Here is a 13,497-nt window from a genome sequence, read left to right on the forward strand (position 1 = left end):
TTTTTCGAGACAGGGTTTCTCTGTGTAGCCCCGGCTGTCCTGGAACTCACTCTGTAGACCAGGCTGGCCTCGAACTCAGAAATCCACCTGCCTCTGCCTCGCAAGTGCTGGGACTTCCCTTTCCCAGCCAGGGCTTCTAGCTTCTGACAGTAAACCCAGCACTTCTCTCCTGATGTGAAATATATATAGTGTATCACATGACGTATAGAGCAACAAATAATGACTCAGCCTTCACCTACACAAGGTAGAGGTGAAGGGAGTGCCTGCCATAGAGCAGGGTGTCTGCACTATAGATCGGCAGCTTCAAGTTAAGGTGATACACATATGTAACTGAACTTAAGGGCATCGCAGGTGGGAAAGAGCATACTTGCAATTAAAAAACAAGCAAATGATTTTAATGTTATAAAATTTGAAAGTTAGGAGACAAGAGAGACAAATATATCTAGTGTGGAAACTGGGATTTGTCTAGTTCTTTCCCTGATGTAATAAAGTATTCTGACGAAGCAACCTATGGGAGAAAAAGTTTCTCTGACCCCGTTCAAGTGTGCATATATTCCAGGGGTCACATCACCACCCAGAGTGCAGAGAGAACGCACCCAACTCAATCTTTCCTTTCTGTGTGCTCCAGGATCCTATACCAGGCTCTGGTGCAACCCACAGTGATCTTGTCTTGCCACCTCAACATAACCAAGCTATTCCACAAGCGCGTCCAAAGATTATACGAACCGAGATAACCCCTCACAGGTATTACGGATGATTCTAGAGTCTCATCAAGTACACAACTGAGATTAAGTACCACCTGTTTCACGGCAGGAAAGGGATAAAAGTTTGGAAAAGAGGAAGTATGTTCAGGTTTATCCTTTATTCTAGTTTGGCTTGAGAACAGGGCAAACGAAAAGAAGAGTTAAAGACAGGAAACAATGTGACACAAGGAGAAGACAAGGGTGTAGAGTTAAGACTGGCTCACATCTAAGCTTTAGAGGAGGAGGGATCTAGATAAGAAAACACTAATACTTTATCATGTTTGCTTTAAGCTTAGGGAGTCCTTTCAAAAGAACAAACACAAAATATTAAAACTATCCAAAATGCATCTTCCCTTATAAGTGTTCCAAAATGTATCTTGTATTTTCGTTATTTGAGACTTCCACTTAATTTCCTATGGCAAGTCCTACATTTATTTTACTTATTTCTGAGACACACTCTCAGACTTGTCTATCCTGGACTCTGTAGACCAGGCTGGCCTGGAACTCAGAGATCCACCTCCCTGTGCCTCCCAAATGCTGAGATTAAAAAGGCACATGTCACCATGCCTGGCTATCCTAATTTTCTTAAACCTAAGAATAACTATACTTCTGTATTGGAATATGTAAGAATCATACCTACCTTTTCTACTGCTTTGAGGTAACATAGTAACAAGTAAGTATAACTGGTTTTCGCATGTGTAAGGTAACACGAGGCTCACAGATCTGTATAGATCATTTATTTTGAAGGGTGGAGGGTGAAACTGCTGGTCCTGAGCTATTCACAATAGAGAGCAAACACCAAGACCAATGCCAAGTAAGACTCTGTTTCATGTTTAGCTTCTACCCAGCTGTCCCATGCCACATCCCAGATCCATCTGCTGGCAATCTGTGAGACAAAATTTAAAAGACTCAGATGGAATGTGTTAAGTAACTTAAATTACAGTAGTTTGGCTTTTTAAAATAGTGTGTCAGTATCTCCGAAAGTTGTATTTAAGAAATAATTTGTTAGGCTGAGTAGAGTAACTTAAGTGATAACACACCAGCACAAAGCCCTGTGTTCCATCCTAGCACTACATAGAGATGGCTCAGCAGTTAAGAGTGTGCAGTGTTTCCAGAAGACACAGTTCCCAATACCCACATTAGATGGCTTACATTACCTGTTACTCCAGCTCCCGGGGAATCCATCACTCTCGCCAACTCAGGTACCTGAACTCTTGAGCACCCATGTTTCCAAACACACACATACATGTTTAAAAAGTTAAGTATTTTTATAAGATAAGCCCAATTTTCCATTTCATGGAGAATCAGGAGTGATATTGCTTGCCTCCCTTATTTTCTGGAGGCTGGTAGATGCCTTATAGTGAGTTCTAGGCAGGAACAGAGTGCTCTGTAATGGGGCCTATAAAGCCAGTGCACTATGCTCCAGACCATGATAAGGAATCCTTCTTGCCACATTTCAAAATCTTCAGCCAAAAGCCTTGTTAGGGCCTTGTCTGGCAGCAACAGTGCCAGTTATACAAATAGGCCACGACTTCTCTGTGATGCCTGCAAAGACAAGACAAGCTGTACTATATCTGTGATGGATTCAAAATGACCAGAAGTTCCTTGTGGTTCCTCCTAAGAGACTATTTCCTCACCCCTTGAATGAAGTGGCCTTCTGATTTGCTCTAAGCAACAGAATGTGACACTGTACAGCTTAAGCAAAGTGTCAATGGTCTTGTAGTTTCTGGCCTCGCTTTTGTGGAATGCTGTGCTGAGACTCCTCTATGGGGAGGATCAGTCCACAGGAGGATGGCTAGAATGTAGGGAAACCCAATGGCAGCCAGCGCTGCTGTCAGGCAAGGGGCAGGTTGTCTGAAATGTTCAGGCCCAGCTGAGTTAGCAGCAGTTACAGCACACCAGTGAGCCTTCCTTCAAGACTACACGGGTGGTTACAGGCTGAACAGCCTCACAGAATGGTGACAGAGATGCTGCTGTCTAAGAGCCTCAAATCCAGACAGCTTGTTATTTAGTCATACTAGCACTGTAGCACATGTATATTCTCCCATCCTACTAAGCCCAGCCTTGCCTTAGACCTCTGCTAAAATGTTCTTTCTGGCTTGGTACAGCTGGTTCCTTTCACAGGCCATCAGCCAGTCTTCCATTTTCTGGGAAGTCCCAAGCAGCTGCTCTGGCATATCACCCCTACTTTATTTTTCCTACAGAGAATTTACTGATGTCAAATAAGATAAATACATAAGAGCATTGTTATATTCTGTATTATAAGTTTTTTACTCCATATTATAAAAAGAAATCTATGGTTAATAAGTTTCATATGTATCACTCTTAATGAATGGTTTGTTGAGAGTTAACCATTCCCCAACTCAGCTTAAAAGCACCCAGAGGCATATTAGGTTTATAGCAAGGACATAGCCATTATACGTGTCAGAAATGTGATTTGAGGCAGGACTGAATTCTGGAGTGACTGATAGCCTTCCTTCCTGCCCCTTTCTACATGTAGTCTGCTGTCTGAGGTGGAATGTAACCTATAGGGGTTAGCCTGTTGTCTTCTCTGAATAAAGTGCAACTTAAAGATTCAATTCCCATCTATTCACGTCTCTGCCTGAATAGCATGAGCCCTGCTATTTAGTCATAGTAACACCACTGTAACTTTCCTGCTCTTCAGTGCGTGGATTCCATGTGCTGCAGTTCCGCATGGACATAGGACCTCCTCTGTCTATAACTCTGCCCTCAGCACCCATCTGCCTGTCTATCACAGTTAGGGTTACTATTGTTGTGATGAAACTCCATGACCAAAAGCAACTTGAAGAGGAAAGGGTTGGTTTGGCTTACACATCCTGGATCACAGTCCACTCAGAGAAACTGCAGCAAGAAAGCAAACTAACCAGGAACCTGGAGGTAGACCTGATGCAGAGGCCATAGGGAAGATGCTTACCAGCTTGATCAGCACCCAGTACCCACCAGGCCAGGAATGGCACCATCCACAATGGGCTGGAGTCTCCCTCGTTAATCACTAACTAAGAAAGTGCCCTACAGGCTTGTCTACAGTCCAATCTTATGGAGGCAACTTTTCAGTGGAGGCCCCCTCTTTTCATATGACTCTAGCTTGTGTCAAGTTGCTATAAAACTAGCCAGCACAGGTTGGAGAGATGGCTCAGTGGTTAAGAGCGCTGCCGGGTCTTCCAGAGGTCCTGAGTTCAATTCCCAGCAACTACATGGTGGCTCACAACCATCTGTAATGGAATCTGATGCCCTCTTCTTGCATGCAGGTGTACATGCAGATAGAGCACTCATACATTAAATAAATAAAATTAAATCTAAAAAAAAAAAACAAAAAAAAAACCAGCCAGCACAATTGACCCTTGTCAACTTAACACATAAACATACTATCGCTAAACCACAACTTTCCTTTCTTATTCATCCCTTAAAAATCACACATTAATACCAACATCAAATTATAAACATTCTTCATTGCCAAACATGCCTAAATGAAACTTACTGGTTAACTAATTGATATTTATTTCTTTTGATCTTTTCAAGATAGGGTCTCTCTATGTAGCTCTGCAATCCTGGAACTCAATATGTTGAGTAAGATGGCCTTGAACTCACAAAGATCCACCTGCCTCTGCCTCCCAAGACCTGGGATCAAAGGTGTGTGCCACCAGGCTTACTGGTTAATTGATTTAAATGATACTTAAACTACCAAAATTGTTATGACCAAGAAACAAGCTATATAATCTAGCAACTTATTGATAGCAAGAATGTATTCCTAGGTTAGTACTTTTCAGATAATTTGTAATGAAAAAGAAAAGTCTTTTTAACAAAATGATCTGTGCATCTAATTTGCTTCAGGATCCACCCCTGGGGACACGTCACAGCTCAAAGGATCAGATGTTGGGTCGTCGGGGCACTTACATGTATTGCTTGACCAGTCTTTTGAATAAATAATACTTTTATAATGAATTTATAACGATGGTATGCAAATTCTTTGACTGCTGCCAATATACGATCTGCCAATTCAAGTGACAAATGAGAGAAGGCTTTGTCATCATATTTGACATCTTTAAGACTGTCCTTTAAAAAAAAATTAAGAAAGATGTTTCAATTCTCAAACCAAATGTTTTTATATAAATACAAAACATGTATCTAAATAATACATACAACTGTTTTAAAATATACAAGTTCCTGAAAATGACCATATATGTATACTTACTGATTTATTTTTAATAACAATTTTGGAAAAATAGCTTTTGAAATTATGTTCAGTTGTCAAAGGTTTGGTGTCACATGCCTATAACTCGAGCACTCAGAAGGCAAGTGGCTCTTTATAAGTTCTAGGCCATCCTAGGCTACCTATACAGTGAGTTCCGGGCCAACCAGAGCTATAGTAGTGAGACCCTGTCCCAAAAATATTAAGTTCAATTGCCCTTCATGATCAACACCTGAGCTGTGAGTTTCTGCTTTGAAGGCTGCTCTGTCAATTTGTTGTAAATAACCCAGTTTCCATTCTCATGAAGGAAACAAGAGACTTTCAAAGAGTTTCTGGAAATTCATAGTAAAGGAAGGATACATTTTTGTGTTTATGTGTACATAAAAATTTGGATTGAGTTTTCCAACTGCCTGTTATTTCTGGGCCCAGAGTTGGTTTGTGTCACTGCTATGTTCTCTGGGTCAGAATTTACTTCTCTCTCTTACTCCTTATGACAACTATGACTTGCCATATCCACTAATAAACTAACATATATGAAAAAGAGATGTAGCTCACAGACTACGAAGCAGGATCCTTTCTTTTTTTTTTGTTTTTTGTTTTTGTTTGTTTTTTTGTTTTTGAGACAGGGTTTCTCTGTATAGGCCTGGATGTCCTGGAACTCACTCTGTAGATCAGGCTAGCCTCAAGCTCAGAAATCTGCCTGCCTCTGCCTCCCAAGTGCTGGGATTAAAGGCGTGCGCCACCACGCCCGGCGAGGATCCTTCCTTTAAAAAAAAAAAAAAAAAAGAATTTCAGATTTACTTTAAACACATGATTGTTTTGCCTCATATATGCCTGTGCACCACATGTGTGCCTAGTGCCAATGGAGGCCAGAGAGGGTGTTGTATGTGACAGAACTGGAGTTATAAATGGCTGTAAGCCACCATGTGGGTTCTCTGGAAAAGTAGCCAGTGCTCATAACTGCTGAGCAATCTCTTCATCCCAGGGGCCTTTCTTACAAAATGAGAGTGAAGCTGAACCCACGAACGAGCTGATCGATAACAAAGCCTTTAATTAACTGCCTTTCTGGAGTGCACCCAGGACTCTACACTGAGTTCTGGTGATGACAGGAAGACTCCTCTCTCTCTCTGATTCACAGGAACATAAGGTCAAGTAGATGTCTTTCCTCCATCCTCCTGGCCTGCTCCTTCTCCCCCCCCCCCTTCTTCTCTTCTCTCTGCAACTTCTGCTATTGGCTCGCTGACCTGTTCCTTACATATACACAGCTGGCTGGAGGCCTGCATTGGGGCTTGGATCTCTCTTCCCAATACTCAGCATTGTCTGCTTGCTTTAGACTCTAACTCAGGTGCAAGGTCAGACTTCTCTGAGAGCAGTCCCAGCCCATTGCTTGTTGAGTCTCACCAGCTCCATATGCTGATCTCACTTTGGCCTAAGGACCCTGGGGTGGCTTTGTAAATGTGGTTCATACCCAGGCTATGTACTCAATTTTGTTTAATTTCATTTATGGAATAGGGTCAAGTAGGAGACCAAAAATATACACTCTTAGATCACATATGCTATTTGTGTTGCTCAGAATTCTTTCTCCACACTGTAAGTTATAATATATTTGCCAAATATCACTTAGTTTCAAATATATAGTTAGCTATGGAGGGATGGGAGGTGGTAGAGAGGTTCAGAATATGCTACCTTAAAATAAGTTTCCTTCTCATGTTATTTTGACCCAAAAATTACTTGAAAAATTGTGAGTGCTGTAGCCTGGCCTTCCTTATATTTCCTGAAAGCAGGAAATAAACTCGAACAACAAAGTCCCTCTCCAGTACCAGGAGAGAGGAAAAATACTGACAGAGATGGAAAAGGAGGCAGAACACACCACTTCTTCAAGTGGCCTTGCGGTCCTAGGCACAGAGCTTTCTATGATTGCCTGCTCAGCCCACACAACTTTAATCAGACTTTCTAATCCAGATCCCAGCTAGTACAGAAGAGCTTGACTCTGCCTTTCCACACCTCGGTTTTTTATGGGATCCATCGGTAGATCAATGGAATGTGAATGCAAGTCCATTTCATATAGCAAACATAAGGTTCTCCAAACCCACCCTGAGCCACGTATAGAAAGGCATGATTAAAACAGACATATTTAGCATCTGGAAGAATGTCCAGCTTGATTCCTTGACCTGTGAAAGTAAGTGTTTTTATTGAAGAAAATCTCCAGTGGACACATTTAGAATTAGCATTGGTATAAATCACCGCCACTGCAATTTTTAGCACAGCCTTTTTCAATGCATCCATTTGGCCTGTTCAGAAGAGACAGATACAGGTAAAGGGTTGTAAGCTTAGCCAGACAGCATCTGTAGCTGAAGCTGTTGTATGGGACATGGTTTCACTGCTTAAGCACAACATCTTTTGGTACCACCCAAGTAGTTATTAACCTGGGAAAAATGCCTTTTCCCCATACCACTAAAACCAGTTTGCTTTCAACTAGTAAAGCCACCGGTGCATATTTCCTGTCCTACCTGCAGTGCATCAAATATCTAACCCATAACAGAATTTAATTTACAGGAAACTGGTTGTCGTTCCCCTTAGATTCAGACTGAGTTCAACAAACACTAAGAAGAGTATAGGACCATTTAGCCTCTGTATTTTCACAGGCGGTGTCTATAGTGAATGGACACACACACACACACACACACACACACACTTTGTGTCTATCACTGAGCTATATCCCTGGTCCCTAATTACCTTTAATATCTGCTGGATTTTAATTTCTACCGAATGTGCTTGAAATTTCTTCAGTGGCTCCATTCTATATGAATTAGCAAACTTTAATTTTGCCAGGGCACTTTTCCATTCTTTGCCTAAATCAGCAATTGAGTCATCAAACGGAGGTTCCACATACTGAACATCATGAAAAGACTCTCTCAATCTTTCTCTTAAGATCTGTGCATACTGAAAGAGGAAGGGAGAGAGACTGCATTTCAGAATTTAAGAATCTACATCAGTGGAGATAGAGCCAGCAAACCTGAAATCTTTTAGGCAGCCACTTCTGTACAGTCCGTAAAGAACAGATTATTAGCTTTCAACTTGAGGGAGCCTATGCTTTATGAATACACAGCATAACAGTTTCTATTGTCAGTTTGAAACTAAATAACCACCTAAAGAGAGGCTTTCAGGCTTGCTGATTGAGGATTACATTGATTTGGTTAACTAGAGTGAGAAGACCTACCCACCATAGGTGGCACCACTCCCTAGGAAGGAGACAGTGATGTGCACCAGTAACCACTGCCCTCTGCCTCCTGAGTGTGGCTCCAAGGTGATCAGACACCTCACACTCCTGTTGCCATGCCTTCTCTGTCTTAGTGGGTTGTACCCTGGGACCATGATGCTAAAAGAGACTCTTGCTCTATTAAGTTACTTTTGTAAGAATATTTTATCACACAATAGGAACAGCAACTAAGACATACACTACACAGATATACAAACTTGGACGCATATATTTAGACTACCCATAAAATATCGAAAAGGACCAGAAACAAGAGTAGCCTGCAGAGTGGCTGATAGACAAAGATAAAACAACTTTTTAATGCTTCCTTCCTGCCTACAATCATGAAAATATTATAAATAAATTTATTTCACACATAATTATTTTAAAAAGTAGTATCTTTGGGTTACACATTTATAAATCTTAACTTGAAAAGATAACAAAAGCAGATATAAGTACGTGTACATATACATATATCAGTCCATTATTTTTGATGTGATTTTTTGACATGCTATCTCCTTCTAAAATATACAATTTGTATTACAATAGTTACTTAGAGCCTTAGAGGTATGTCCAACCTGTGACTGACTGGTGGGCTCACACACCCAGGCTCTCTCTGAGTGCGATGAGTACAACCCAGCATACTGTAGATGACAATGTCACATAGCAGTTTCAAAAGGCTGAATGCCACACCACAGCAATTCCTGGATTAAATTTCAGTCTCTCATTTAAAGTGGCAAGCTTCATTTTCATAATAACCAGGCATTTCTTTTCCTTATGTAATTGCTTGGCTAGAAGGAGTGAATAGACATGTTTGCCCTACTTCTGATATTAGAGGACAAATTATGTATTAAATGTTGCTTATTAGAGGACAAATTCTACCACTGAATATGGTGTTAGCTATGGGTTTTTAACATATGGCCTTTTAATGTCGTGATAATTCCTGTTATTGTTTTGTTCAGTATTTTTATTGTGAAAGGGTAAAATTTGACAAATAACAAGTTTTCTTATTAGGTGGATATGATTATATATCATATTGCTTCATTTTATGTACTGTACTACACTGGAAGACTTTTAATGACTTATCTTTGCATTCCGGAAATTTTAGGCATGGTGTATAATTCTTAGAATTGAAAAAAGCATGCTAGAATATTTTTTAGCATGTTTAGTTTTTTGCATTAATATTCCAAACGTATTTATTTTATGTATGTGAGTACACTGTAGCTGTACAGATGGTTGTGAGCCTTCATGTGGTTGAGAACTGAATTTTTAGGACTTCTACTCTCTCCAGTCGGCCCCGCTAGCTCCGGTCCAAAACTTTATTTATTATTATACATAAGTATACTGTAGCTGTCTTCTGACACACCAGAAGAGGGCGTCAGATCTATGGGTGGTTGTGAGCCACCATGTGGTTGCTGGGATTTGAATTCAGGACCTTCAGAAGAGCAATCAGTGCTCTTACCTGCTGAGCCATCTCGCAGCCCGCATTAACATTCATAAGGGCAATTAATTTTATTTTTCGGTTTATTTATTTATTTATTTACCAGCAGTTGATTGTGTATGCTATGGTATGAAAGTAACTAAGACACACATAAACATACATGTTCAAATTTGTGTGTGTACATCTATTTATGTGCTAGCCTAACTGAAGAGCAGTTCACTGAGACGTATAGATTTGGGATTTAGTTCATTTCAGCACACAAGTTTCTTATTTGCAAGTTTTTAATAAGAAAATTTATTAAAATTTGTAAAACTTCGAGGGCTGAAGATCAAACCCAGGGCCTCATGCACGGTAGGCAGATGCTCTCCAAAAGCCGAACCCAGCACTGTCCATTATTTTGACAGACTTACTGTTCAAATTTCCCACTATAATGCTAGATTAGTGTATTTCTCCTTTAAACCTATACATTTTCCTCTCATACATACATTGATGCTGTATCAGTTGCATATTTGCAAGAATGAATGTTTCCTAGGCAACTGGCCCCATTCTTGATAAACCGTGCCCCATTTTTTTGCTGATGACTTGACTTGCTTTGGTTTCTGCTTTGTCTGAAGTCTGTAGCTACTCATAGTTAATTCCAATATTAGTGTATCTTTCTTCACCTGTCTCCTTTTATGTATGTGTATTTAAGTGAGTTTATTGTAAACACAGTTGAGTCTTTTTTTAATCCACTCTGACAACTGTGTATAAGTTGCTGTACTTACACTGGGGACATTCAGCGTGATTGATAGTACACCTGGGTGAGTATCCATCATAGATGCCACTCTGCTCGATGTGACGCCCTTGCTCTTCTGGTCCTCCATTCTTTCCTGCTGTGCTTTAAACTGAGCATCTAACACGACTCCTCTAATTCTTTAACACACAAGCTTCTCTCCCCTGGCCCCCTCTCTCAGCTGCAGACTTGGAAATATGCATGTGCAGCCCATCCAATCATGGTCAACTAACACTTCAACTGCAAGAGCCTGGATTCCCTGAGACTCTGGTTTAAAGGTATTTTCATATCTGTGATTTTCATCTATTATTCAAAATAGTATTTGTTACTCTTCCTTTTTCTTTAGGGATTTAAATAACAAGACTATTAAGGCACTTCACTGACAGAATACCCTTCCAGAACTTCCCCTCCCTCATGCCAGTCTTCTTTCTGTGATATTGAATGTTAATTCTATTCACTGCACATAATCTGATATTGTATTTATGTATGGAAAGATAACTCAACCTGTCTCTTAAGGAGTGCCTACTATTTTCTCTTGAACTACAGTATACTCAAGGGATACAGCTACTAATGCATTATCACTAATAGTGTTTTCAAGGTTATATGATTCTTCTGGGAATGGAACACATAGAGCTTCATATTAACTCTTAAGGAACCTACTTTTAAAATTGCATTTCTGACATTTCTTTATGTATACTAGTCACATGATTTATACTTATTAAAAGTATTTTATTCTTTCAGTTGATATGAAACTTTTATAATACTTTAAAAAAACATCAAATTTGTTATCAAAGCTAGCTACTAAGAGGGATTTATCTACATGGAGCCTACTTACAAAACTTAAATAAACAGTTTACGGTCGGGAGGTGGTGACGCACGCTTTTAATCCCAGCACTTGGGAGGCAGAGGCAGGCGGATTTCTGAGTTCGAGGCCAGCCTGGTCTACAAAGTGAGTTCCAGGACAGCCAGGGCTACACAGAGAAACCATCTCCAAACAAAACAAAACAAAAATAAATAAACAGTTTACTTGTGTGATAATTTCAATGATATGCAATTATTTAGCAAAAGTGTTATTTGCTGATGTTTATGGTTTTCAAATACGTATGCTTGAAAGACTGATAAAGTTGCCAATTTTTAATAATGTTCTTAAGGTTTTGAAATCTTTGGTTACAATGACCTAACTCCTGCTAAGCAAAAGTCTATTCTATTGGAAAGACGTCGTGATTCACAGACAGGAGAACATTCCAGTTTGCATCTGCCAGTACAATAAACCGTGCCTTTTCTTAGTTCATTAACCTAATTTGGTTTTATCCCTACAAAGTTTGAGTAGTCACTTAACCCACTGAAGCCCTGCCCAATGTGAGGTGAGCTACATGTCTGAAAACACTCCCACCAGAGAAGAGAGAGGAACACAGGGTGTTAGCCGCTCTTGGAGAAGACTCAGTGGCTCCCAGCAACCACATGCTAGCTCACAACCACACTCTCATGTCACTTACATGGTGCATATACATATACCCAAACTCTCATATACATAAAACAAAATAAATAACTTTTTATAAATGGATACAGGGTAGGTAAAAATCATTTGATTCAAGTGTCTTGATTTTTCATATTCTCAGAAATACAGAAATCACTGGCCACTTGAAAATAACTTTTGGTGTTAGGGTTAGTAAACATGTGGGATTCTATTTTAAATTCTTAATTATTGGCATATTCAAAGTTTTTACCTTCAGAAAGCTAGATTTTAATATAGATATATCGATATAGATCAATCAAATAAGATGCCTTGCTCCATGTACCCTTGTTTCTAGATTTTACTAAATGTGTATTTTCGGGTTGAATCCGGGCTCATTCAACTTTCAAAATAGGCAGTAGATTCCTAGATTCATTCTTGTTTTTCTCAAAGTATAGAAAGCTTTAGTGTCATTTAGCTCATTGTTCTGCTTTTTCCTAGGTGTGTGAACTTAGCAGGCTTACTTTTCTATTTGTTTTTTTCTCTGTAAAACACTGACACTAAAAAGACATTAAAACCTGAAGTCTTGCCATCACTCCCCGGTCATCTCAAAATAGCTCAGTTATAAAACCCGTGCGTTTTCTGTTATATCAAGCTTCATCCTACCAATCACTCATGAGCCACATGAAGTAGGTAAAAAAAGAAGCCACCTGGTGTCCTTGGACACAGGTCCTAAGCTCAACACTATTAGTTTTGCAACCTTGTGCAAAATGTTTTCCCTCGTTGCCTCAATAGATGGAGCCCTGATTGCACTAACGGTTTTCAAAGGACAATCATACTGAAATGCCAGTGTTCTACTGAAATGACCTTTTTCACTGATATCAGAGAAGTGACTAAATATCTTGAATTTTTCCTTATATAGTCTTCAAATAACAAATATTCTTTAAAACTAAAAGCACTTCACTGATCAGCACATCAGTTTTTTCCCCCTAGGTGTGTGTGTGTGCTTGTGTATATATTAATGTGCATATGGTATAAACTCACTAGAGGTTGGTAAGTTACATATATACTAAAATTGCATTTATAAGGTGTAATACAACTACTTGATAATTCTGGACATTTGCAAGTCTGAAAAGAATTGAGGATGCCTGGGTAAAATCCTTGGATTTAACAACAAAAACTCCTGAGCCTTCAACATCTAATCGACGTTGTTCCGCCTAAGCTCAGTTTCGCGATGGTCAGAAAAACGGAAGAAGGGCTGCCAGCCGTCCTGGGCTCCGGGTGCAGACAGGGAACACGCTTCATCTAACGGGTGGGAAGGCTGTCTTGGGCCTCCGGTCTCCACTCACTGACTCCTTCTCGAACATGCTAGGCCTCCTTTCTCTCTTAGACACCGGGGATTGATGCGTTTGGCCGGCGGACGTCTTCGCCATTCGGCCTCGCCGCTCCATCTTGATCGGGTCACCGGGACGCCGCGCCGCCCTCCGCCGTGAAGCTGCCCAACGCCCCGGCCCAGACGCCGCGGAGCACCAGTCTCGCGCCTGCGCCGCGCGCAGCCGCGTCCCGGAAGCCGGCCAAGAGAGGCGCGTGAGTCATCAGAGAGCGCCGCATCCCGGAAGCCG

The 13,497-nt window shown here is 40.5% G+C and overlaps 1 protein-coding gene across 2 annotated transcripts; it reads right to left on the reverse strand.

The window, feature by feature from the left end:
• Positions 1-1,463: 1,463 nt before the first annotated feature.
• Tcte3 (t-complex-associated-testis-expressed 3) lies at positions 1,464-13,463 on the reverse strand. 2 transcript variants are annotated; one of them, XM_021221145.2, is made up of 4 exons: positions 13,225-13,463; positions 7,690-7,896; positions 4,659-4,817; positions 1,466-1,629 (listed from the first exon to the last, which is right to left on the reverse strand). In XM_021221145.2, the coding sequence occupies exons 1-4, from the start codon at positions 13,324-13,326 to the stop codon at positions 1,519-1,521; spliced, it is 579 nt and encodes a 192-aa protein (XP_021076804.1). In that variant the 5' UTR covers positions 13,327-13,463; the 3' UTR covers positions 1,466-1,518. The 2 variants fall into 2 exon arrangements, with proteins under 2 accessions (XP_021076805.1, XP_021076804.1); XM_021221146.1 differs by lacking the exon at positions 4,659-4,817 and having other exon boundaries at positions 1,464-1,629.
• Positions 13,464-13,497: the final 34 nt, after the last annotated feature.

Source organism: Mus pahari, chromosome 21 (assembly GCF_900095145.1).
Source record: "Mus pahari chromosome 21, PAHARI_EIJ_v1.1, whole genome shotgun sequence".
NCBI classification, from domain to species: domain Eukaryota; kingdom Metazoa; phylum Chordata; class Mammalia; order Rodentia; family Muridae; genus Mus; species Mus pahari.